We start from the raw sequence: 27,163 nt of genomic DNA on the forward strand, positions 1-27,163 counted from the left end.
GCTGATCTTACACTGAAAAAGGCTGACTGAAATACTGCCAGGGTGATGCAAACACAAGGATAAAACTGTAGCACAATTACTTAGTGCTGTGGTTTTAAATGCTACAGATATAGACCTCTCTTTATACAATAAATAAGGACAGTTCTGCAATAAAAACTGACATGCTAAATAATTGCTCACCTGAAGAAAATAAACCCTATTATAGTTCAGAAAATAATGCAACCAATTTTAATTTAATCTAGATACAGGTACTTTATTTACAAATATTTAGATTAATAGCATTTTGTTACATCAAATGAGTACAGCAGTCTGAATAAATCCTTCTGTCACAAAAACAGTAAGACCCACTGTAGCTAACTTTGGGAATCAGGGTATTGCACCTAAACAAGCCGCAGTCTTTAGTTTGTGATTGCTACCTTATATCCCAATGAGTGTTTTGTTTTGTTTTTGTAAATATACACACACACACCAGCAGGTCATGGTCCCTGGGTGAATCCCTTGTGATGCAACAGTGTAAGCAAAATGGATCACTTTAACAGAATATACCAATCTACTCCAGGAATCTTATTTCTTAAAAAGTTAAACAAAGGCAAAAATAAAAATGAGTCCACAAATTAACCAAGTCCTATTTTCTGCACATTCCAGTTTTGGCTTTTATTTAACATTGACTATACAATACTCTGGTACTACCATATGTTTAGAACCCAGAAAGATGTACTTTTACGTGTCTGTAAAGAGGGATTTAAAATGTGTATTTTAAACACAGCAGTTGAGCTGAATGCATTTCATAGAATATGCTGAGGTTTACCCTATCCTATTTCAAATAACTTCTCAATTCCCAGCCACCGAACCATAAAACTCAATTAGAAATCAGTCAACAGAAGTGAAGGACTTAGTAAAACTTAAGTTTGTTGTCTAAATAAATAAGATTGTTTCTCCTGCAATACAGTATTCTTTCAGTGGCCAAACCACCTAGTGCAAAGTAATAACTTACTTTGTATCAGCACAAGCACTGAAACACCATTAGAAACATTTCCCTTTTACAAAATAATTTATGCCAACATGACATAAAATAGCCCCTCATACTATGAACACAAGGGATATCTTAAATTATTTCACTGTAGTGTTAAAAATGCACAATTTAAAATCCCTTAACAGCAGACCTGTGGTTCTGGCTGTTTGGTTCAGAATCTAACCATTCCAAGAAGATAAAGGTATAAAAGCTTAAAATGTGCAATAATAAACCCAGCCTTTTTTCTTTTTCTATACAGTAAGGCAAGAATGCAGCCTGTAATGCAAAACGTTTACAAAAAGAGAAAAGCAGGTTAGCACATTGTCGATTGCACAAGAACAGTTAAGAAAATCAGCAGGTAAGCAACAGTGTAAAGATGGAACAGAATCTGCTAGTGTTAATCCTCTGATGCTAGGAGCTCTTTCCAGCATAATGTCCCCACACACTGCCAGCACCAAGGGGTGGAGCCAGTACCACTTGTGAACTGCAGTTGTGTCTATTTCCTTGTGTGAAATGGCAGGGAATAACATGGTCACATATAGGTCATACTGTACAAACTGGTATTTTATACTGTTCCAATGCCAGTAATCAATTTATTTTCTTCATTAAAATAATATACACAGAATGTATCGTTAGTTCGGTTCCTTCAAATTTTATACATATTTACTTTCTGTTAAAGAGAAAAGGATAAAATGGTGTAAAAAAAAGATAAAGCTATTAATTAAGCACAAAAGAGAAGATAAATAGGTATTTTCCTGTGCAAGGCTAAGACAGAAGCTAACCTTGTCAAGAAAAATGCCACCCACACAACAAGGAATTTACCCAACAAAAAAAAGCAGTTATAGGACCCCTTCTCTACCATCAGAAGTCATTTCACAGCAATGAACATATTGGTTACAACAGACATACTTGAACAGTTAAAGATGGGGAGAAAAGCTTAAGATACCATCAAATTAAACCATACAATGAGACAAAGCCTTGCCAAAGAGGGAGGGTAAAAATCATGAAGTCCAGCATCAGTGCTCAGTTTAAATCATATATTGGTGACATACCTATCACAAGGACAAGGGGGGGAAAAAAAAGTCTAGATTTACCATGCAGGAGAGATTACTCTACTTGCCTTTGATAACCTGATTACATCTAGTTGTTTAGCAGTTTAGTATTGTGTTAAACTGTTTTTACAACAGAGTTTTTTTCTTTTTTTTTTTTTAATTAAACCCAGTAAGATGTACAGAAGACAATGAGGCAGTAAAAAGTACTGCTTCCAACAGACAGAGGTGAAAGGTCAAATGAGGGGCCACGGCAAAGAGGTCACTAGCAGCCACAGCCTTCTCTCTGGGGTTGGGGTTCACTGGTTAGCCGGCCTCCCTGTGGGGCTGAGGGTTTGTGTTGTACACCAGACTCAGCAGCATTCAGATCCAAGCTTCCATCCTGAATGTTCTGATAGATTTTCTTGGCAGCCTCAAGGAAGGCATCTTCTACGTTCTCTCCCCTAAGAGGCAATTGACAATGTTATTCAAGAACCACAGCTTTCTACAAAAGAGAAGACATTATACACTGACCTTTTGCTAACCTTTAGTCAACTGCCATGATGTCTTCAACTTAGCCACTGTCATCTAATAAGAGATTACCAGAAGACTGAGCTAAGTGAACAACATGGGAAAATATTTTCTATGGAAAGCACATAAACATGGTACTAAGAGCCCTTTCTATAAAACCCATTTGGGTAATTATGTGTTCTAATCATTAAGATGCTTCATTTCTGTGATAACAGAGAGGGTACTCCAAACAGAAATGAAATTTCTCCAAACATGCTGAACAAGATTCCAGAATTTGTATGGTCTGTTCAGCCAAGCATGAACTGTGCTGTTTTATCATGTGATAGCAACATATTTACACTTAGCCATGTTCATATTTCCATTCTCTTGGGACTAACAGCACAGCCAAGGCTAAACAAAAACGAGTTAGGCTCTCATCATTGCAAGGAATTTTTTGGCCTAATAAATGAAAAACGATGATGAGAGAGTGCTATGGTTCAATAATGGACATGCAAGAACAATTAGGAAATGTTCATTATGCTTCTGAGTAGACACTTAAGCCATGAGCTTTTTTTTTTTTGAGACATAGTCTGGCTCTGCTGCTGGGGCTACAGTGCCATAGCGTCAGCCTAGCTCACAGCAACCTCAAACTCCTGGGCTCAAGCAATCCTCCTGCCTCAGCCTCCCAAGTAGCTGGGACTACAGGCATGTGCCACTATGCCTGGCTAATTTTTTCTATATATTCTTAGTTGTCCAGCTAATTTCTATTTTTTAGTAGAGACAGAGTCTCGCTCTTAATCAGGCTGGTCTCGAACTCCTGATCACGAACAATCCTCCTGCCTCAGCCTCCCACAGTGCTAGGATTACAGGCGAGAGCTGCTGCACCTGGCTAAGCCACGCTTTTTAATGTGATCAGAAGTATTAACGAAGAACAGATTGACCAAGCTTGGGTCTGGAATGCCAAACTCAACCTCAGTTGTGAAAGTCAAACACTTTCGAAATGTAAACAGTTTCATTTATTAACCTAGGTTATCAATGGGTATACTCAAGGTACAAATCTTTAAAAATTCATATTATTTTAAAATGTGAAAATGGAAAAGGATGTTTGCCCATTGTTCTTCCTGCCATATGCATTACATATTTATATGTATGTATATATACATTATACACTTTTCATATATATGGTTCTACTTTGAGAAACCTTTCATGATCTTTTAGCCATACTTACGTTTTTGCACTTGCTTCAAGGAACAATAAGCCTAAAAATAAAATTTGGACTATAATTAGGACATTTCAGATGAAACAAGGGTATTTCTTCAGTAACGTGAATAAGTTTCCCATCAGATCTCAGTCCTCCTACCACAGCATTTTATGAAAGGGTGAGTTTCAGATGAAGAACATCTTTATATTTGTCATTAAATAATTGTACTACTTTCAAGATAAATCTCATAAAACACATTTTGTTTTTCCTCATTCTTGAGATTTTTGAACAGTCTGCATTTTTTTAAAACTTGTCAAATATTCTACAGTATCAAAATCCCACCTTTCCTTAGAAATTCTTTCTCCCAAATGTGACCATTAAGTCTTAAAAGAAACCCACCGTTTTCTTCAGCAAACTGTTTGGCTTCTTCATAGGTAACATCTCTCTGTGCCTCCAAATCTGCTTTATTTCCTATGAGAATTATTACCTAATTTGTGATCAAAAGAAAGACATCTTAAAACAAAAGCAATCATTTAAAACAACCATGCAAATTCTGAAACCCAAAAACCTTGAAAGAAAAAACATATGGGCCTAAAAAGGAAAGCAAGTACTAGCAATTATCCACTATGCAGGACTACAGAATCATAAAATCATACTAAGTACTAAGTACTAAGAAGGATATTGGTAATCATTTCAGTAAAGAGTAGATAGTATATTTTTCGGGTTTGTAGGCCCCACATGGTCTCTGTTGCATTATTCTTTGCTGTTTGTTTTTATCTTTTTACAACCCTTTAAAATTGTAAAAATCATTCTTAGTTTGCAAGCCATTTAAAAACAGGCCATGAGCCAGATGTGGCCCACAGGCCAAACTCTGGTTACACCTGGTCTAATCCAAAGATGATTTATCTGAGTAACATTACTAAGGATCCATGGAAAAGCTCCAGGGGATCTGTGAATGCCCTGAACTTAAGCATAAAATATTATAAACATGGACATTCCATGGCTTTCATCAGATCTTCCAAAGGTTCTGAGACCCTCAAAAAGTTTAAAAACCATTAGGTTCACCTCCCTCAGGCTACCAGTGAAGAAATAAGGCTCAAATAAAGCAAAGGGATTTGCCAAAGGTCATTCAGTGAGTCAGTGGCAGGAGGACATTAGAACCCAGGCAGAAAGCTCAAACTGGTGACTTCTGGACAAATACTGTCCTACCCCTAGATAACCCATCCCTAGGCAGGACTAAGTTTATAGTGTTGGTAACAAATATCTATGTGTGTATCCAGAAGGGGCAGATGGGGCTAGGGATGGGAGCAGGGGGAGCATATATGCAATAAGTTCAAATCCAAGGCAAAATATCACACCTATACCCACTCTGGAGTCACTTAAAAGATACAGCTGAAGTTAGGCCAAAGTTAAAGGCAGCTCTGCAAAGGTATAAGAAAAAAGTACATCACTTTAAGAAACAGCAAAGGCCTTTGGCCTTTATTTTGGGGGTGGGTTATGGATAAACTGTATACATATATATAAGCTTGTCTGACACCAATTGGTAAAATCCCCCCCCCTTCCTCTTCCACACAGATATGGTACTTTAGACATGGCTACTTTAGGAATGGATGGTTTTGACTAAAAAGGCACTTCCACCATTATCTTCTTATTCCATGCTCCTGGCTCTTTCACTTACAAAAATTTGTGTCCAATAAACTAAATAACCACTTTGATCTGAATGTAAACCTTGTGCAAAGACAGTTAAATAGTACAACAAAAGTGAGCAATCTTCAATCATTGTGAACAAGTACCTAGTGTAAAGGGAAAGAGGGAAAGAAATGTTCATATATAGTCTACTAGTCTTTTATTTATTTTTCTAGCTCATCACCAAGTTTTATTACTCCAAATTCTTTTTTTTTTCCAGCATATTACGGGGTTACAAATGTTAAGGTTTCGTATATTGCCCATGCCCCGCATCCCCCCTCCCACCTGCTCGACACCCGATAAATGTTATTCCTATATGCCCACTTAAGTGTTGATCCATTAATACCAATTTGCTGGTGAGTACATGTGGTGCTTGTTTTTCCATTCTTGAGATACATCACTTAGGAGAATGGGTTCCAGCTCTATCCAGGAATATACAAGAGGTGCTATATCACCATTGTTTCTTAAAGCTGAGTAGTACTCCATGGTATACATATACCACATTTTATTAACCCACTCATGTATTGATGGGCACCTGGGTTGTTTCCACACCTTTGCGATTGTGAACTGTGCTGCTATAAACATTTGAGTGCAGGTGTCCCATTTGTAGAGTGTCATCTGATCTTTTGGGTAGATGCTCAGTAGTGGAATTGCTGGATCAAATGGCAGATCTACTTGTATTGCTTTAAGGTATCTCCATATTGTTTTTCATAGAGGCTGAACCAGTTTGCAGTCCCACCAGCAGTGTAGGAGTGTTTCTAACTCTCCGCATCCATGCCAACATTTATTGTTTGGGGACTTTTCCATAAAGGCCATTCTTACTGGAGATAAGTGATATCTCATTGTGGTTTTGATTTGCATTTCCCTGATGATTAGAGATGTTGAGCATTTTTTCATATGTTTATTGGCCTTTATTCTGTCTTCTTTTGAAAAATTTCTGTTCGTGTCCTTTGCCAACTTTTTGATAGGGTTGTTTGATTTTTTTCTTGCTGATTTTCCTGAGTTCTAAATAGATTCTAGTTATCAGCCCTTTATCAAATGTGTAGCTTGCGAAAATGTTCTTCCATTCTGTGGATTGTCTGTTTGCTCTCGACAGTTTCTTTGGCTGTGCAGAAGCTTTTTAATTTGATCAGGTCCCATTTATTTATTTTTGTTGCTGTGGTGATTGCCTTTGGGGTCTTCTTCATAAATTCTTTGCCTAGGCCAATGTCTAGAAGATTACTTCCAACGTTTTCCTCTAGGATTCTAATAGTTTCACACCTAATGTTCAAGTCTGTTACCCAGCGTGAGTTGATTTTTGTTGAGAGGTGAAAGGTGTGGGTCCTGTTCCAGTCTTCTGCATGTGGCTATCCAGTTTTCCCAGCACCATTTACTGAATAAGGATTCTTTTCCCCAGTGTATGTTTTTGTCTGGTTTGTTGAAGATTAAATGTTGGCTATCTGAGGATGGTTTTATATCTGGGTTCTCTGTTCTGTTCCACTGGTCAATGTCCCTGTTCTTGTGCCAGTCCCAAGCTGTTTTAATTACTATAGTCTTGTAGTATAGTTTGAAATCTGGTAAATTGATACCTCCTATTTTGTTTTTATGCCTAGGATTGATTTTGATATATGGGGTCTTCTCTGGTTCCATACGAAGCATAAAATTAATTTTTCTGTATCTATGAAAAATGATGATGGTATTTTAATAGGGATTGCGTTGATTCTGTAGGTCACTTTGGGTAGTATAGACATTTTAATGTTAATTCTGCCGACCCATGAGCATGGTCTATTCTTCCACTTGTTTATGTCCTCTGCTATTTCTTTCTTCGGTGTTTCATAGTTCTCCCTGTAGAGGTCTTTTACCTCCTTAGTTAAATATATTGCAAGGTACTTTATTTTCTTTGTTCTATTTTGAAGGGAATTGAGTCTTTGATTTGGTTCTCACTTGTACTGTTGTTGGCGTACATGAATGCCTCTGATTTCTGTGTACTGATTTTGTATCCTGAGACTTTACCAAATTCATTTATCAGATCAAGGTCTCTTGGTTGAATCCTTGGGGGTTTCTAGGTATAATATCATGTCATCAGCAAAGAGTGAGTTTGATCTCTTCTGCTCCCATTTGGACGCCCTTAATTCCACTCTCTTGTCTGATTGTTGTAGCAAGGACTTCCAGCACTATGTTGAATAGAAGTGGAGATAGTGGGCAACCTTGTCCAGTTCCAGTTCTAAGTGGAAATGCTTTCAATTTTTCCCCATTCAGTATGATATTGGCTGTGGGTTTGTCATATATGGCTTGTATCATTTTTAGGTAAGTCCCGTCTATGCCTATTTTGTTGAGCGTTCTTATCATAAAATGGTGGTGAATTTTGTCAAATGCTTTTTCTGCATCTATTGAGAGGATCATATGGTCTTTATTTTTGCTTCTGTTTATATGGTGAATTACATTTATAGATTTGAGTATGTTGTTCATCCCTGGGACAAAGTCCACTTGGTTGTGATGGATTATTTTCTTGACAGGCACCTGGATTCAACTGGCTAGGATTTTGTTGAGAATTTTTGCATCTATATTCATAAGGGATATTGGTCTGTAGTTTTCTTTTTTTGTTGCATCCTTTCCTGGTTTTGGTATCAGGGTTATGTTCACTCCACTAGTCTTTTAAAGAACAAAGTAATGACACTTAAAAAGGAAATCAATTTATAGAAAATCAAGTCTGGTAAAATCAGAGTGGCCTAGTGCAAGGCCATTATAAGACAAGTACTCAAAACAAGAACTACTGCTTCCCCTCCCAATTCACTGTGAATTTCCAAACTGGGCTTTCTAACTCCCTAAAAGGGGAGACATAAAGTGGCATGCTAATTACACAGAGGTACAATACATGCCAGCAACAAAATGAGTACATAACTTCTACATAGAAATCAAAGGCAACCTTATAGAAAATATAACATTTGAACTGGACCTTAAAAGATTTTTTTTCTTCTGAAGCTCCAGTTAGATTTCAAAGTGCATAAATGAGACAAGAAAGACACACAGTTAATTTTTATATACTCCTCCATGGACCCTTTACAGTGAATTTTGTTTTAACATTTTATTTGAAATAACTACAGACTCACAGAGCTTAAAAAAATAAGGTCCTATGAACCTTCACCAAGGTACCCCATTGACAGCAACTTACATAACTATACAGTACACTCTCAAAACTAGAAAAGACATTGGTATACTCTACAGACCTTATTCATATTTCACAGTTTTTACAGGAAAGAGAGAGAGAGAGAATATGAATGTGTGTATAGTTAGTATAAGCAATTTTATCACAGGTATAGATTTGTGTCTATAACAGAATACAGAACTGTTGCCTTGCTACAAAGAAACTGCTTTGTGCTGCCCTCTTTATAGTCACACCACTCCCACCCTCCACCCCCATTGCAAACCCCTGGCAACTACTAATCTATTCTCCAACTCAGTAATTTTGACATTTTGAAAATGTTTTATAAATGGAATCACATAGTATATATATAACCTTTTGAGACTGGCTTTTTTTTACTCAGCATAATGCCCTTGAGATCCATCTCAAATTGTTGCATGCATCAATAATTCATTCCTATGTATGGCTGAGTAGTAGTCCACTGTATGGATGTACCAGATCATTTAACCACTCACCTAACAAAAGCCAGCTGGGCTGTACCCAGTTTTTGGCTACTGAGTAAAAATGCTATCAACATTCACCTACAGGTTTATATGTACACCTACAAGGGGTTTAATGTGATAATGGAAATGAATGTTACAGGCACAGTCCCCTAACATAACAGGCAAACAATGTTAACTGACTCCCAATATGATTAAATTGCTATTCCTAATAAAAGCTAATCTTACACTGATTACATTATTTGCTGAGCCAGGCCTCTGCTAGGGCTGGGGACATAATGCAAAGTGAGGCACAGGCCTTGTTCTTGTGAAGCTCAGTCAGTCACAGCACAGTGCCCTTCCTCACATTGTTCTGGGAATACCCTCTACAACTTCTACTGAAACCTAACCCACCACCCCTCCCCAAGGACCAGTTTGAACACCACTCCTCTGTACAGCTTGTTTCTCCAGATGGCACTGACCATGGGTCCCCCAGCACTGTGCTGGGGAATTCATATTTCAGTCTGCTCTGCAACATGGTTATCTGGATACTTGCTGGTTCTCTCCCTGCTAGCCTATTAACTTCTTGGGGACCAAGGACCAACATTTATCTTTGTACACTGCAGTCTGGCATGGCATCTGGCCTTTAAAATCTCAATAAAGAACTTCCAGTCTGGTTAAGATGCTAGTTTTTTAAAGCATGGAGAACCCTTTTGATTTTTAATTGACATTTTTATTGAGATAACTGCAGATTCACATGCAATTATAAGAAATAACAGGGAGATCTCTTGTACACTTTACCCAGTTTTCTTCAATGGTAACATTCTATAAAACTAATGCAGAGCCCTTTCAACATTATAATTTCAGATTCCAAATTGACACAAGATCACCACCACATTCACAACATTTTTAAAACCACAAACGAACAAAAAAACTAAGTATAATAAAAGGCAAAATCTGAGATAATTAGAACTGAAAAAAAATGTTAAATTTTCTTCAATTAATTGAAGAATAAAATAAATATTTTCTCATTCTTAGTATTTAAATACAAAAATCTCACCAGTAAATGGCTTTCCTTTTTGAGTTAGCTTAGATCTTAATTTTCTGTATAATAAAATGTCATTTAACTTACAGTATTTGGATTGGTGAGATTCCGTGCATCTGTCAACCAGCTGCTTAAGTGGTTATATGTACTTCTTCTGCAAAAATTAAAGTTTAAATTTGTGACTACCATGTAATTGCCATTTAAAGAGAAAAGAAACTTCAACAAATATTTAAAATATATACTTTAATCAACAGATCCTAAAAGAGTATTCTTGCTTTGACTAGTTAATTTGAAGAACAGTTGTGAAATACAATCACATACTTTTCAAATATCTAGCCAAACCCATTACATTTAAGCAAATAACTCGATATCCAACAACTTTGCTAATTACATGTCAGAAGTAATTGTTTACATTTAAAAGCACATTGTGGACAGGTCAATACGCAAGCAATGAACAATACAGAAAACTGTTAGAAAATTCTGCACTCAGAATTTCCAATCTGAAGTCAAAACTAAAATTTTTAAATCATCCAGATTTTCAATCACAAAACAGAGACAAATGAGAATCAAAATGCCTAACCAATAGCACATTCAATGAAAATATTTTTTTGAAAATATTTTTGTATGTCTTTAAATTTTAATTTTCAATTAGAAACCAAGACAGTCAACACTATAATAAGCTGGCACATAATTCACCTTTCCTTAATAATTAAAGAGTAAACTAAACTATAACTGCATAAAAACTGGCTTTAAAAAGACATTTAATACATCTGACTAGAAATTGAAGTACCCAGACATCAGAAAAAAAGTTTATTCTAACTTTGTACTCTTACTTATCAGGCAGCTAAATCATTTGGGATTCAGATTGTCCCATTTCTATACTTTCTCTAAGCAAGAGCTTAAAAACTCATAGGTTCATTTGCACTAGCCAAATAGGCGCTAAGATGGCAAACAAACCCAAATTATTTACAACATTATACAGAATAGAATCTACCAAAGGGGTCAAGACAACAAAAAAGGTTAAAAATGTTCTGATTTACAGACTCACAGGACATTAATCCATCTTACTTATTTACCATGTGAGGAAACAGAAGCCCATAAAGATTTAAAAGATGTCAAAGCCAGGCCTTGAGCCCTTTTACACATACCATCTGTCCTCCAAGTGTTTCTAGTTTACCCTTATGAATATATTCCATGCTCTCCAGCTGCCAGCACTCACATAAATTTCAATATTCAAAATATTTAATCCTTTCCCAATGACAACTGATAAGAACTTGTTTCTCAGGTTCCTTTTTGGTACTTTATCATAGTATACATAAATCTCCATTTAAATGTCAAAACAAAAATGCCATATATCGAAATAGCGCCCCCCCAACAGTGTTTCAGAATTTTCTAAGTAAACAACGTTCAAATATCATTTTTATTTATTTATTTATTTTTTTAAGTTTTTTTCTCACTTTGTTGCCCAGGCTAGAGTGAGTGCTGTGGCGTCAGCCTACCTCACAGCAACCTCAAACTCCTGGGCTCAAGCAATCCTACTGCCTTAGCCTCCCAAGGACTACAGGCATGCGCCACCATGCCCGGCTAATTTTTTTCTATATAAATTAGTTGGCCAATTAATTTCTTTCTATTTACAGTAGAAACGGGGTCTTGCTCTTGCTTAGGCTGGTTTCGAACTCCTGACCTCGAGCAATCCGCCCACCTCGGACTCCCAGAGTGCTAGGATTACATGCGTGAGCCACCGCGCCTGGCCTTACTTTTTAGCTTTCATAGAGTTAGTGTCTCACTATGTAGCCCAGGCTGGTCTTGAACTCCTGGCCTCAAGCAATCCTCCTGCCTCAGCCTTCCAAACTGCTGAGATTACAGGCATGAGTCACTATGCCCAGAGCAAGTATCATTTTTGAAAAGCACAGGCCTTATCACTGTACAATATTTGTAGTACTGGCATACCTTGACTTTACACAAGTATGTTTTACTTCATGAACAAACCTTAAATAAGCCTAAACATTTATGCTGATTTTGATAAATTTAAAATTTCAAAGCTGGCAGGGAAAGTGAGATAAACAAAAAGGCTTTTGTAAATACTATTGTATCAAGATCTTATAAACCACATTATTTACAGGTACCATAACTTCTGCCAAGGTTTCTGGAAGTTATGTTAGTAACTTAAAATTCAATTTAAAATATAATGATAATCTTAAATCTATAAATAAATATTCATTAATTGGTGGTACTAGTGCTTTAAAAAATGCTAAAATTTTCCTAACACTGATATGGATGTTAGACATATCAAATTGATATGGCAAAAAACTGCCAGGGCTATGCTGTCAATCTAAAAAAGCACCCTCTAACAATTAGAGTTAATGCCAAGAATAAAAAGTATTATTCTTTTAAGTTTGCAAAATGTCAAGGATTAAAACAGAAAAAAACTGGTACCGTGACTGTAACATCAAAAGTATCACCGAGTCAAGAAAGCACCTGCCTATGCCAGGTAAGGTGGCTCATGCCTGTAATCCTAGCACTCTGGGAGGCTGAGGCGGGAGAATTGCTTGAGGTCAGTAGTTCAAGACCAGCCTGAGCAAGAAGGAGACCCTGTCTCTACTAAAAATAGAAAAAGTAGCCAGACATCATGGTGCATGCCTGTAGTTTCAGCTACTGGGGAGGCTAAGGCAGGAGGATCACTTGAGCCCAGGAGTTTGAGGTTACAGTGAGCTATGATGATGCTACCACACTCTAGCTTGAGCAACACAGAAAAAAAAAGTACTTGTCTAAAGTCTGAAGTACTTTTTTCCAGTAAGTTTTATTAAGATATAATGAACATATCATAAAGCTTGCCCTTTTAAAAGCAATAAGTATATAACTTATTTTTAGTACATTCACAAAGTTGTGCAACTGATCACCCCTCTCTAATTCTAGAACATTTTCATCACCCTAAAGAGAAACAAACCCTTATACCCAATAGAATGCACTTCCCAAACCCTAGCAATCCACTTTCTGTCTCTACAAATTTACCTAATTCTGGATATTTCATAAATGAAATCATACAATATGTGTCCCTTTTGTGTCTGGCTTCTTTCACTTAGCATGTTCTCAAGTATTATCTACATTGTAGCATGTATTAGTACTTTTTCCTTTTTATAGCTGAATAACATTCCATTATATGGATATATCACATCATGTGTATCCATTTAGTTGAAGGACATTTCAATTGTTTCTAAATGAAGTACTTTTGATGACTTGAAGCAATACAAAAATCTTACCGAAGTATTTACTATGTTTATAAGGAAGGTACATTTAAAAGAAAAAACAAATACATTTTAAACACACATCACTATAAATTTTATTAAAAATGCATGGAGTTTTTAATTATGTGAAGTCTTCAGAAATGCATTCCTCATTTTTAAAATGAGACAATTCTATATAGATGGCCAAGTTCCTTAACAGTCTTTCCACTATTTCTATTTTTCCTACTATTTACTGATCATATTACTAATTGCCTGGCCATAGTGAAGAGCATTATGGCTTGTTTCACTCTGTTTTGCTCTGAGATCACCCAATTCGAGAATTTACTGAAAATTTAAGCACTATAATTATAATCAGCCACTATCTTTATTCTAACGCATCCCAAAGTACGTTCCTCAATAAAATAAGCTTAGGAAACACCAAATTTAACAAAGTTAAACAGTAAACAATTTCTTTACTGCAGAATTTCCCATGCTCATTTGCACTGTGACACTTCAAGAGGAAACAGTATAAAGTATTTGTGAAAAGGAAATATGTTTGAAAGTCTAATTATCACTTGGTCCCACTCACCCATCTCTACCCCCCAAAAAAGAGTCACGCTACTTTTTACTGGTGCTTTGCATCAACATGAAAGGTGATCCAGTTCATTTTCTACCTTATAGAAAAACAGCAGTTTGAATGACATAGCACAGTTTTCCATGTTCTCCAAAGCCAAGCCTTTACATACAGTAGTTTCATTTCTTTATATCAAGTACTCTGAGTTTCCAGAAATAGCTATGTTGAAGTAAATTTAATCTGCCACATGCAGTATTCGAAGTCACTTTAATCCATTTTAAGACAAAAAAAAATTTAAGTAAATGAACAATTAAATATACTCAAAACTTTCAGGTGCAAGCTTAGAACTTTTTATGATTTCCCATGCTGTATTAGCAGAACTAATTAATTCTTCGCTTGGCCTTATTTTGAGAAGATGTAAACTTTAACACTAGAAACTGAATAGAGTAATTCCCCAAGACTTGTTTACTTTTTACTGAAATGAAAGAACAGTATAAAATATTATTTCTCCTCAAATAATTCAACTGATGCTGCTTTTCAAACTATATTCTTCTACTAGCTCTACCCAACATCTCCCTAAAGTTTTTCTTCAGTCATACTGACTTTCAGAAAAGGAAACAAACATGTTATAATCAAGTTTTATATACCAACTTATAGAGAAGAAACCCAAATAAGTTCATTTACAGTCATACAATTACAAATGAAAGAATACCTAAATCGATTTCTTTTAAAAATTACCCAAAGTTATCATCTGAATCTGAGTGAAAAGATGAATTTATAAAAATTTTTTAAAAAATTACCCAAAGTAGATTTTTTTCCCCAAGTAGGAAGGTTGAAAAATGATTAATCTCTTACCTAGTGATATCATACACCATAAGGGCTCCTGCAGCTCCTCTGTAGTAGCTTCGTGTAACAGCCCTAAACCGTTCCTGTCCTGCTGTATCCCAAATCTGCAGTTTGATTTTTTGGCCACTAACTTCGATTATTCTTGTACCAAATTCAACACCAATTGTATGAGGACAATCAGCCATAACTGTTAGAGAGGGAAAAAAATATATCCCAACTTTCAGAAAACTTCAAATTAAAGAACTAAAGAAAAATCCACTGAATAATTAAATGATTTACTGATACTAATGGGCTAGAAACAGACTAAAGCTACCACTGGAAACAAAAATTAGCGAAGACCCAGAAGAAGGAAAGAAATGTGACTGGACTAAAATGAGTGTCAGCAAATCTCTGAAAAGGACTAAATGGTAAACATTTTAAAGTTTTGTAGGCTAAAAGGTCTCTGTCACAACTATTCAACTGAAACAGGCAGTGAATAGATTTGGCCTACTGGCCACAGTTTGCTGACCCCTCAACTGAAAGAATCTGCTAAGTAAAAAAAAAGGATTTTAACACTTCACAGTATCAATATTACACTATTTAGCCTTCTGACAATCATTACCTATAAACAAATCAATCAATGGTCTTGGGACTCTGGGAGTTGTTCGTCAAACAAATTTTTATCCTAGAAAATATTAACAGTGTCTCAAAGAAAATCATCATGCTTAATATATACTTATTACACAATGACAAGTTATATATGTTTAAGCCAACAGGACAGATTTATTAGCCCTTTCCTTATAATTAGTCCACTTACAACCTAAACCCACTACTCTTTGGTACAGGTACACAGACCACACTGTACACTTCATAAAACGTCAAACCTCTGTGGTAAGCAGCACAAAAATGCCGAAGAAATAATTTCAACTATATAGGAATGCTTTCAATTGTATTTAGCATATCGGTTACAACAAACTGGTCCCTTCTGCTATCACCCATGACAGTAGAAAGAATTCCACCTTAAGTATTTCATATCTATTATTTTACAAATAACATAACCAGCAAATCTTCCCTGATAACCAATTTCTGTAACAGAAAAAGATTACCTGAATTTGACATTATTCTACGCATTTTAAAAAATTAACTTTAAATTTTTAGCAAGAAATCTAAACAAGTGAATCCAATTATATAATGTGTACAAAAGTCAACACGCTAAAATATACTGGTATATGTCATTTCATCTGTACCTATTAAAAATTCACTGTACCTTAGGACAAAAGTGCCAATATAGGGAAAGGTTATACTTAAATGCATAAGGTACACTAAAAATGACACTTTTTAAAAAGCAAAAACATGATAATAAAGAAATCTATTAATATTTTACCTCACATATTGAACTTACATTTTTTTTCTGTAAATTGATGAAGCAAGCAAGATTTTCCTACTCCCATGTCCCCTGTTTAAAAAAAAAAGTTTCAGGTGACAGTTGTATTTCTTAATTTTATGTTCTTACAATTATACGCAATGATTGCTAAACCCCTTACTATATCACACCCCAAGTTTCTGGGACACAGAAAAACTGTACTTTCCTACTTTATAATGGAGTCAAAAGATCTTAGGTCAGTTTCACTGTAGTATATAAATTGACTCTTCCCAACCTTCAGCAGTGACAGTATTTGGTTGTCAATTATTACATTAATAAATAACCACCAGTTGGGAAGAACTTTTTAAGAGAGAACTTAAATTGTTGTTATGGTATTTTTTACTTTGGGCTATTTCAAAGTTTTGTTTTGGTTTTTTCCCTTAACCCATGCACAGAAGTAAAAGATTCCTAAGAATGACAAATGGGGCAGCATATAACAAGCATAAATAACCAAGTTTTGGAAGCTTGATTCAACTAGGTCCCTATCTCATCTCATATTTCTTATATTTCTCATAGACTTCCATAAAATAAAAAAATTTGCACTATATGAAAACCAATAAAAGAACAGATATCTGACTGTACTATAGCAATTTTAACTGTTGGTGAAGGAAACATTATAAAGTCATGTAACCTCAACATTAAACTGTTCTAATGTAAATAATTCACTGAAAAGCATCTGTACTTTAAAATGTACTCTTACAACCATGCTTGGATAAATAGCATTAAGACTTTTGAGAAAAATCTTGAAATTTAAGGGAAAAACACCAAGTGAGGGAAATATTATATTTTATGTATATTATACAATTTACTCTGAATCAAACAATATTCTCTACCAACTTTTGGAACCTGGGGGATCCGAGGACTTTCATGGTGTTTTTGGAATGTTTCAGCACTCCTAGGACATTATCTCATTCCCAGTATCAACAAGCTTTCAAGCAGCCCTCAAGAACAACCAACATCAAATCACAAAGTACCCAGCACTGTACTATAGAAGTATCCAGGGTCACAATGCAAAAGATACATTGTTAATGCAAAAATAAATCTTATTAAATAAAGGATCTTTAGTTTTACAGTGAGAAAAATCACTTCTTCAGAAGTGATACTGTTTAAGTATTAGTACATAAATAGTTTGTATGTGAACCTTCTTTGTGTAACAAGAGTGTAAGTTAAATAAACTTACCAATAATTATATATTTAAAGATGTAAGAGTAGTTGTACGGTGCAGTTGCCATGGTGGCACTAAAAACAAAGAAAACTGTGTTACTTAAGAAAAGTATACACACAAATTATTCAAACTGATCACTGCTATCCTTTAAAGATATATAAGATAAAGCACACTGAATACAAACAAAATGTTGGTTACAATAAGTCTTAATAAAATCGCATTTCCCATATTGATGAAATATACAAATCCTCTTAGATGAATGATGCTTTAACATTCTCATGCATTATTCATAGAAACATGAGAAACTGTCCAGGCACAGTGGCTCATGCTTGTAATTTCTGCACTTTGGGAGGCTGAAGAGGGAGAATTGGATTGCTTGAGGCCAGAGTTCAAGACCAGGCTGGGCAACATAGCAAGACCCTGTCTCTACAGAGATAGTAAGAATTAGCCAGGCATGGTGGCACGCACTTGTAGTCTCAGCTACTCAGGAGGCTGAGGCAGAAAGATCATTTGCACCCAGGAGTTGGAGGCTGCAGTGAGCTATGAATCCCGCCCACTATGCTCCAGCCTGGGCAACTAAGAAATACCCTGTCTGTCTCAAAAATAAAACAAAAAACCATCAAAAAAAGAGAAACCATTTACACCCAAACAACTCCAATATTTTACTTTAGGAAACATCCAATAAAAAATATTACTCTGGAAAATTTCAAACAAAGAAAGTCTTCATAAATTTAAGTTAAACATCATTATGAATAGTCCCCTCTGCCTCTAAAGTTCCCTTCAATGTTAACCGATCAAGCGAGTTACTGATGGCATACTTGTTCAGAACCTGATTTTAAACAGAATGTATATATAAAAAAGAATTATTAACTTATAAACAAAATAACTTTTTTACTCTATTTTAAATCAATAGTTAAGCAAAACATCCAAAGAAAGCAATCATATGATTTCCAAACAAAATTAATGTTAGAATTAAATTGAATCACATGAAACTGTTATCCCTATAGATTTAAGTCAATTATTATTGGCAATTTCACAGGCTCAACCTGATATAGGACTTGCAGATTAATAATATATTAGGTGCTTGCTATATACTATTCTAGGAGCTGAGAACTAATGCCATAAAATTGTATTTGTGGTTGTAAAATTTGAAAGTTTCTATATTAGAAGATATTTCAAAAGATCACAGCCCATTCCTAACCCTCACATAAACTTAACCTGAAGAATTCTAATTTCTCTACTTAAAAAAAACCAAAATCTCTCCAATTTATTCAAATTAATGCCTTGAATGTGTCAGACATTGTGCTAGGTGCTAGAGAAACAAGGGATGAATTCTTATACTTGTAATAACTTCTAATAAAGTTTATTCTCAAACTAGTATTCAGCTTAAGACAAAAGTTCTTTATATATATATGAAGATTTAATCTGATTTTTAAAGTTTGATTAGTATTTTTTAATCTGGTTTTTACTGTGTTTGTCAATGTCACATTACACAAGGCTGACATACGGCACCACTGGTGACATTTATTTACTGAAATTATTACCTTATTATATACCATATTTCAAGTAAAAGTTCTATATAACTAATAAAATTGAATCTGTAGAAAGAATATATATTTAAAATAAGTGAATCATTTTATCATGGGACAGAAAGTTGTTAATTACAACAAATTATTAAACAATCACTTTACACAATACAGTCTTCTCATTTAGCTATATGTATTACACTGAGCAAAAGTAGATGCCTTGCTATACATTCCAGTTTGGCATGTTCCAACACATTTATAATCAGTCTTCTGCATCACTGAAAACTTCCTTAACCAGTTCTTTCAGGGAAAGGAGTTTTTCTGGTTAGGTTTACTCTGATTCTGAACATTATAATAATTTTATTCCCTTTTCCAGGGGTAGGAACTCAAAACTTATTTGAACTTGGGCCAGGTGCAGTGGCTCATGCCTGTAATCCCAGGACTTTGGGAGGCTGAGGCAGGAGGATTACTTGAGGCCAGGAGTTTGAGACCAGCCTAGGGAATACAGTAAGACCCCATTTCTACAAAAAAATTTAAAAATTAGCCAGATGTGTTGGCACATGCCTATAGTCTCAGCGTCTCAGGAGGCTAAGGTGGGAGGACTGCTTGAGCTTGAGAGTTTTAAGTTTACAGTGAGCTAGAGCTATGATCGGGGCTACTACACTCCAGCATGGGGGACAGAGAGATGCCACCTCTTAAAAAAAAAAAAAAAAATGAATGAACTTGGTCCCGAGGCTAAAATTGGTCTAGATTATTCACCACTTCTCTAACCCAGATGCCAAATACAGAGAGAAAAATAATCTTACATTAAAAATGATATTTCAGGCGGGCACCGTGGCTCACGCCTGTAATCCTAGCACTCTGGGAGGCCAAGGCGGGCGGATTGCTCGAGGTCAGGAGTTCGAAACCAGCCTGAGCAAGAGCGAGACCCCGTCTCTACTATAAACAGACAGAAATTAATTGTCCAACTAACATATATAGAAAAAATTAGCCGGGCTTGGTGGTGCATGCCTGTAGTCCCTGCTACTCGGGAGGTTGAGGCAGCAGGATTGCTTGAGCCCAGGAGTTCGAGATTGCTGTGAGCCAGGCTGTTGCGACGGCACTCACTCTAGCCTGAGCAACAAAGCGAGACTCTGTCTCAAAAAAAAAAAAAAAAAAAGATATTTAAAGGTTTTTTGTTTTTTTTTGGACAGAGTCTCACTCTGTTGCCCTGGCTAGAGTGCTGTGGCGTCAGCCTAGCTCACAGCAACCTCGAACTCCTGGGCTCAAGCAATCCTGCTGCCTCAGCCTCCCGAGTAGCAGGGACTACAGGCATGCGCCACCATGCCCGGCTAATTTTTTCTATATATGTTAGTTGGACAATTAATTTCTGTTTATAGTAGAGACGGTGTCTCGCTCTTGCTCAGGCTGGTTTTGAACTCCAGACCTCGAGCAATCTGCCAGCCTCGGCCTCCCAGAGTGCTAGGATTACAGGTGTGAGCCACCACGCCTGGCCATTTAAAAGTTATTTTTTTTTTTTTTTTTTTTTTTTTTTTTTTTTTTAAGGATAAAGACTCATCTCAAACATTTAAAAGTTATTAACTTCAAATCTGCATCCTTCCCAGACTCTTTTCTTCTAATTAATTTTTAACTCCACTTCTAAACTCTTCTTTCCCCAAATGTAGGTAACAGTAATCACTTAGCCACCTTCAAATTATTGTTTCTCTTGTGTTCTTCCCTTGATTTTCCTATTTCCATTCCTCCTTCTAACTAAAAGTTCTGGCTGTACATACTTTACTTCCTTCCACTATGGCCGCTAACAATTCCAATTTCTTCTTCAAATGCTCTGAAGGCTAATCATGAAATTACAACCCAATTCTAGTTGTACTCATTTGTGTATCTGCTAATTATCATACAAAGCATTCAGTTATTAAATATCTGAGAACACTAATTTTGAAAAAAAAGTCTTAATTACAAGCATTAATATAGTAGAAACTATTTCCAAATAAAAGAAATGATCACTATTTCAGATTGAATACCAGCACTTTGTCTCCACCTTACCACACAATTTTCTGGTTCAAGTTTCTTTAAAAATTACAAATAAAAACCGTAAAAGCAGACTTAAAGGAAAACTATTCAAATTTACTAATTTCAGTAGACAACGAAGGCAGAAAACATCTAACACTGTAGCCACCTACACCTAAAACAGTACCTCTCTTTCTTACTCTAAGAAAATACTGGCTAGGTTTACATATATTCCCATAGTTTATTGATAAATTCAGTCAAAATTATGTATTTGCAGTAGAACTATACTCAGTGACCCCCTTTAAACATTAACTATGCTTAATACTGCTTTAACAAAGGATTTCCCAACCTCATTTCTTCAACATAAAACATACTACAGTTGAGGTGAGGAATGTATTTTTACCGAGCTTTGGAAAAGGGAAAAAGAAGTTTTTCCCCTGGTATTCACTGGTGCTTTTGTTTTACTTAGAGAACTCTCCAGTCCAAAAAAAGGACAAGAAATGTTAGTCTAATTGAGACACTCTGAAAACATGAGTCCACTCAACACTAACGCTCTCCACTACTTAAAAAAAAAAAAACCTTGGTACCTTGGTAATATTTCACACTTGTACATAACTACTGGGGCGATTAAAATCACTTTTTTCCATGTTTTACAAAAAGCATCTGAATAAAGTTCATATGTAAACAAGATCTCCTTTAATGCCTTAGATTTCTTTAAGAAAAAAGGAGTACTACATTTCAGACAACAGGTGTCATTAAATACATAATGAACAACTTGTAAACTAATAACAAAAAAAATTGTTATAGTTACCATTTATTGTGCATTTAACATATGCCAAGCAATGTGCTAAATACTTCACATGCAATTTCATTTAATCCCTACTATTATCCTTACAATATAGTTACTATTATCTTCATTTTACAGATGAGGAAATAGACTCAACAGGTAACATGCCCAGGTTACACAGCCAAATCTGTACTAAGCCAGCCTAGGACTGTTCCGCTGCAGATTCTCTTCCACACACTCCACCCCTTTATCACTACACCATCCTGCCTCCTCCACATGTTTATGAGATGTACAATGAAGCTCTATAGCATTCACTCACTTGGTTCTAATATTCGGAATAAGAAGTATTAAATAATTACATTCAGAAGATACAATGTGATCAGAACTTATAGACACAGATGAATGGTAATACTGGTAATAATTTATAATACTGTAATTTATCTACTTACAAAAAAGTTTCTTAAGGGAACTAATATTTGAGAATAAACCATGCAATGATGATCTATACTACTTTTCCCTACACTGTCTTTTATAATTCTTACTTAATTCTCACAACTCTGCAGAGTCATTATCATTATGTCCATGCAAAAATTGAAGAAACTGAGACTTGGAGAAATTCACTAATTTGGCCAGGGTTACAAAGTTAGTAAATGGGAACTTGAACCCAGACCTGATTCCAAAGACCATGATTATCCCTACCTAACGTAGTTTATTACAGATATATTCAGACAGATTGATAAAAGCAAAAAATCAAAATTAGAAAAAGAGGGATGATAATTTTACTAAAAGTTTAGGGTAACAGCATTTCTATCAGTGCATGTAAAATTTAGCTTTAGACTTCCTGGTTGTCAAGAGAAATGTTTACTAAATGCATAGTTAACACTAATAATTATTGTACCATGCATTCAAGTGGCCGCTTTAAAATATTAACTATGCTTAATATTGCTTTAACAAAGAATTTCTCAACCTCATCTCTTAAACATGAAATATACCACTGTTGAGAAGTATATTTAAAAATGGAGTATGCCATCACATAAAACTCAGCCTCATATATTTTTTGTCGCTCAGTGAAACCATGGATGTATTTCCACATCAATACACTTAAATCTAAATTGTTACTAAACACATATTAAAGATTAATCATTGCTATGACAAAAATAGAATACATGGTTTCTATTTACTGAATCAGACACCTTCCTAAATAAAATTATACAGACATATAAATAAATGGCTTTTGAAATGTACGGGTACAGATGTGAAGGTAAACACTTTCATACACTCTGCTGTGGAAGACTGAAATTCCGCAACATTTTTGGAAAGTAATCAGTATTATTAAATTCTTAAAAATAATTCAAACCATCCTTTGGGCCCAGAAATCTACTTAGAAATACCTTACAGAAACAAAAGCTTCAGTCCACAAGGCTATAGGTGCATTTAACGCACCATTTTTTTTTTTCCTGAGACAGAGTCTGGCTCTGTTGCCTGGGATAGAGTGCTGTGGTGTCAGCCTAGCTCACAGCAACCTCAAACTCCTGGGCTCAAACAATCCTTCTGCCTCAGCCTCCCAAGTAGCTGGGACTACAGGCATGCGCCACCATGCCCGGCTAATTTTTTCTATATATTTTTAGTTGTCCATCTAATTTCTTTCTATTTTTTTTTTTAGTAGAGATGGGGTCTCGCTCTTGCTGAGGCTAAACTCGAACTCCTGACCTAGAGCAATCCTCCTGCCTCGGCCTCCCAGAGTGGTAGGATTATAGGCATGAGCCACCGCACCCGGCCTTCACAACTGTTAAACAGCTGTTTTATTCTACTCCTTAGAGCTTATATTACTACATAATTTTTACATAGCTGATTCAAGACCTAACAATGGGGGAAAAAACAACCTACTAAATATTCCAGGTAATTTAAATTCTCAACCTCGTTATTTCAATTGGTAAGTTTGTTTGGGTTTTTTTTTTTTACATGCAAGACATTTTGTTAAAAACACTATTACCAAGATAGACTGCTTTTGTGATTCCAACATAAAATATTTGTTCAGTATATACTAAGCTCAAAGCATTATGCTAGACTTGGACAACATAGTAGTGATCAAAAAAGACAACATTGTCTCTGCCTTCAAGGAACTCAAGTACAGAAGCATTCTGATTTGCTTAGAGGCCCACTAAAGTGGAATGCTACCTGATTTGTTAGTAAGGTGAACGCAAAACTTCTACAGTTAATCTAAAAACCTAATCAAAATGAGTGGTCAATTTCCTTTTCTCAAAAGTAGTACAACCTCTGACAATAATCCACCCATTTATTCAGTCAGGCCCACTTAAAAAAACAAACTTCACTTTTGACAAGTTATTTAATGTCATATTTTTATATGATGTGAATGATAAAAAAAAAATAACAGGATTGCTTAATGTGTCAAGAGAAAGGCAAATCTTCCAGCTAATTAATTATGATGGCATGCTATGTACAGGAAATAAAGTACTCCAATACTGTACCTCTGTTCTCAGAAGTACTTAAAAAAAAAAAAAAACTTTACACTTATGCAGCACTTACAACTAGAGTTAAAAGGATTAATAATAACAAAAGAAAATTTTACTGATAGCATGACATCTGAGATTGCTTCAAAATAATTTGGCAGGGAAGAGGCAAGTGTGTACAGATGAAGCAAGATTGATCACTGTGGACATTGGCTGATGGGTAAACAAATGTTCAATATGCTACTTTATTTTGTATACATTTAAAATTGTCTAGAATGAAAAGTTTTTAAAAAGTACAGTATCTCTAACAGCTCTATTTGTAATTTGTCTTCAGCCATGCCTAGCATTTTTAGCCACAGAAAAAATTTTCAACCTTTAAAAATCTCTCAACTGCCCTAGCCTTAACCAAGTTTCCTCCAATAATACACTTTACTATTATTATGCAAAGATATTTGATGCTGATAAAAATCAGTTGTGAACATTCCAAATTCTTTTGCAAAGTTGAAGTATGCAACAATTATAAAGCTTAACATGAAATATAAAAAGAAAAAGCTTTTTAAAATGTAGCTTTAATACCAAGGAATTTTTTAACAGCTATTAGTATATAAAGTTATACACCTTCACAATATTGCTATTTAGTCAGTGCCTAATACATGTCAGCTACCTTATAAACAATCTCTCATCCTAAAAATTCATTTTGCAAATAAGGAAACCAAGTCAAAGAAGTGATACACCTGTGGTCATATACTACTAAATGGAGAGCTAGTATTAAGGCCCAGGTCTAACTCTACAGCTCTCCAAACCTATCTTTCAACAGATATTAAACACCTACTATGTGCCTGGAACCGTTACAGACATTGGAGCACTTACAATACACCGATCAATATACTAAGGGCTTTCTTTAAATCCCACTTAATCCTAGCAACAACTCTAAGATGTAGGTACAATTTATCCCCTTTATAGATAAGGACACTGAGTCTGAGAGGTTAAGTAACTCGCGTAAGGTCGCTTAACTAACTAGGAAATGGCAGTACTGGAGTGGCAACCCTTGGCAGTATTCATTCCAAAACTCTTAACCACTACATGCCTCAAGGCATGACCAAGTAAAATAAACTAAGCAGAACTCTGGAGAAAAATTCCGAAAAGGCTGGGGAATAGAGGTGGGAGCTGATTGCAAAGTCAAGTTTATTAACCACATTTACATAAATGGCAGTTGGGATAGTAATGAAATAACCAGAAAACTCTGCAAGAGTTCAAATCTGGGCTCTGACAAATTACCATGGGACCACGAGGAAAGCACCTGCTCTCTCGGAACTGTTTCTACATACATAAAATGGAAATCCTGCCATCCTCTAGGGTTGCAAGCATGAGGATTTGCCAGTGTAGAGGCTGTCATGAACTTTAGGTTATGAAGGGGTAATCAGCGGTCACCCAATGCGAAGAGAGGAAAAAGAAATTAAGTTGTACCTAACATTTTAAATGGTCACGTCTGTAAACGTAGCCTAACTTTGAGTGTAGCACAGAAAACACCAGTCACAGTGTGGGGAGAAGCCAGTTTCCATGCACCATCATTAGCCAGCCACATCACAACTTCAAGCCTCAGTCTCATTTATATAATAAGGACAATTCAACTTATTTCCAAGGGCTACGCGAGGCAAGATAAATATGTATGAAGACACCTAAATCTGTGCCTGGCACACAGTAGAGAGCATACCCTCGAAACACTCTTGTTCTGTCCTCTAGTTCTACAAATGCCAAAACTTTTTCTTCACTATTTTTAGATACTACGTAGGTTCAGAGCCTTCTAAGACGTCCACGGGCCTTACACAGACTCACCAAAACCAGAACCTCAAAAGCACATGCCCACAAACCCCGTCCCAGCCCGGTCCTGAGACAGGTCCCCCACATCTTCAAGGACACCGGAGCTAGTCCAAGATGCCGCCGAGGCTGCGAGGCGCTTGCTGCCTTTTGTACTCAGGGCCTACGGGATGGGAACGCCACGTCCGGGGCTCGCGGGCTGCAAGGCGGCGCGGCACGCGTGGGTAAACACCGCGGGGGCGGCCAGCAGCCGCGGGGAAGGCGGCAAGGAGAGAGGGGCCTGCGGGAGATGCGGTCCTGCCCAGCTGGGCCAAGGAGGCGGGGAAGGCGAGGCCGGAACACACCCTTCCCGCACGCCTCGGAGCGGAGGCTCCGCTGGGTGGGGAGGCCGAGGCAGCCTGGGCAGGAACAGCGCGAGGGGACACCTCCGCCCCCGCACGGGCGTCCTGTCAGGCCGGCGCCGCGGCGCTCCCCGCCGACCCCCGGGCGCGCCGCGGCCTGACGGGCCCCGGCCCCTGGGCGCCGCCAGCTCGGCCTGGCTCTCTGCCGTCCCCGCCCGCGTCCCTCGGAAGAGCCGGGCGAGGCGGCGCGGCCGGCCGGACACTGCGGAAGGCCTGAGTTACCTGGGGGGTTGCTGGTGGCTGGGCAGCTTTCCGGGCGGGAGGGGGGCGTCAGGACGAGGAAAAGGAGTGCGGACGCAGCGGAAGAGGGGGCGGCGGCGGTCGGCCGAGGCCCCGGCAGACAGGCGGGCTGGCCAAGAGGTGCACCCGTGCCAGAGGCGGTAGCGGTGGCAGCGGCGACTGCTCCTGCGGCTCCCTCAGGATCTTCCTCGGGCAGGTCCAAGATGGCGGCGCTCCCTGCACAGGGTTTCCTGTCACCCTCGCAATGGGCCGGACCACAAAAGAAGGGGGGGGAGGTGCGCGCGCAGCTGGCGAAGCCCGGAAGAGGGTGGCCGAGGCCGGCTTGCTAGCCACGCCCCTTCCTCAGTCCTCCCCTCTGGACTCGTCGCGCCGCCGCTGAGGCCCGCCCTACTGGCTCACGCGCCTGGAGGGGCGGTGGAAAGCGCTTATGCGCAAGCGCAGTCGCAGGTCCTCGCCTCCTGGAGAAGTTACTGCGCAGGTTCGCGTGTAAGTTGGTGGGGTGCGTTAGGGTCTTGGAGACTTTTTTACTTTTTTTTAACGCCAACAACTACCGCTTATTGAGCGCTTCCCGTTTACGGGCCGCTGTACTAAGCACGCATTTACTGCATTCATTCATTCAACGT

At 37.2% G+C, this 27,163-nt stretch overlaps 1 protein-coding gene across 1 annotated transcript; it reads right to left on the minus strand.

Moving 5' to 3' along the window:
* Nucleotides 1-226: 226 nt before the first annotated feature.
* Nucleotides 227-26,799, minus strand: RAB14 (RAB14, member RAS oncogene family). Its single transcript, XM_012771735.3, has 8 exons — nt 26,523-26,799; nt 17,309-17,367; nt 16,108-16,161; nt 14,736-14,913; nt 10,170-10,236; nt 4,151-4,238; nt 3,779-3,809; nt 227-2,504 (listed from the first exon to the last, which is right to left on the minus strand). Exons 2-8 carry the CDS (start codon nt 17,358-17,360, stop codon nt 2,327-2,329), a joined length of 648 nt encoding a protein of 215 aa, XP_012627189.1. The 5' UTR covers nt 17,361-17,367; nt 26,523-26,799; the 3' UTR covers nt 227-2,326.
* Nucleotides 26,800-27,163: the final 364 nt, after the last annotated feature.

The sequence above is a fragment of the Microcebus murinus genome, chromosome 12 (genome assembly GCF_040939455.1).
Source record: "Microcebus murinus isolate Inina chromosome 12, M.murinus_Inina_mat1.0, whole genome shotgun sequence".
Classification (NCBI taxonomy): domain Eukaryota; kingdom Metazoa; phylum Chordata; class Mammalia; order Primates; family Cheirogaleidae; genus Microcebus; species Microcebus murinus.

Coding starts and splice junctions, on each gene's coding strand:
- RAB14 (XM_012771735.3), bottom strand. CDS start 17,360: ATGGCAACTGCACCGTACAACTACTCTTACATCTTTAAATATATAATT. Junction 10,237..14,735: donor ATGGTGTATGATATCACTAG/GTAAGAGATTAA, acceptor TAATTTTTGCAG/AAGAAGTACATATAACCACT. Junction 4,239..10,169: donor ATCTCACCAATCCAAATACT/GTAAGTTAAATG, acceptor ATCACAAATTAG/GTAATAATTCTCATAGGAAA.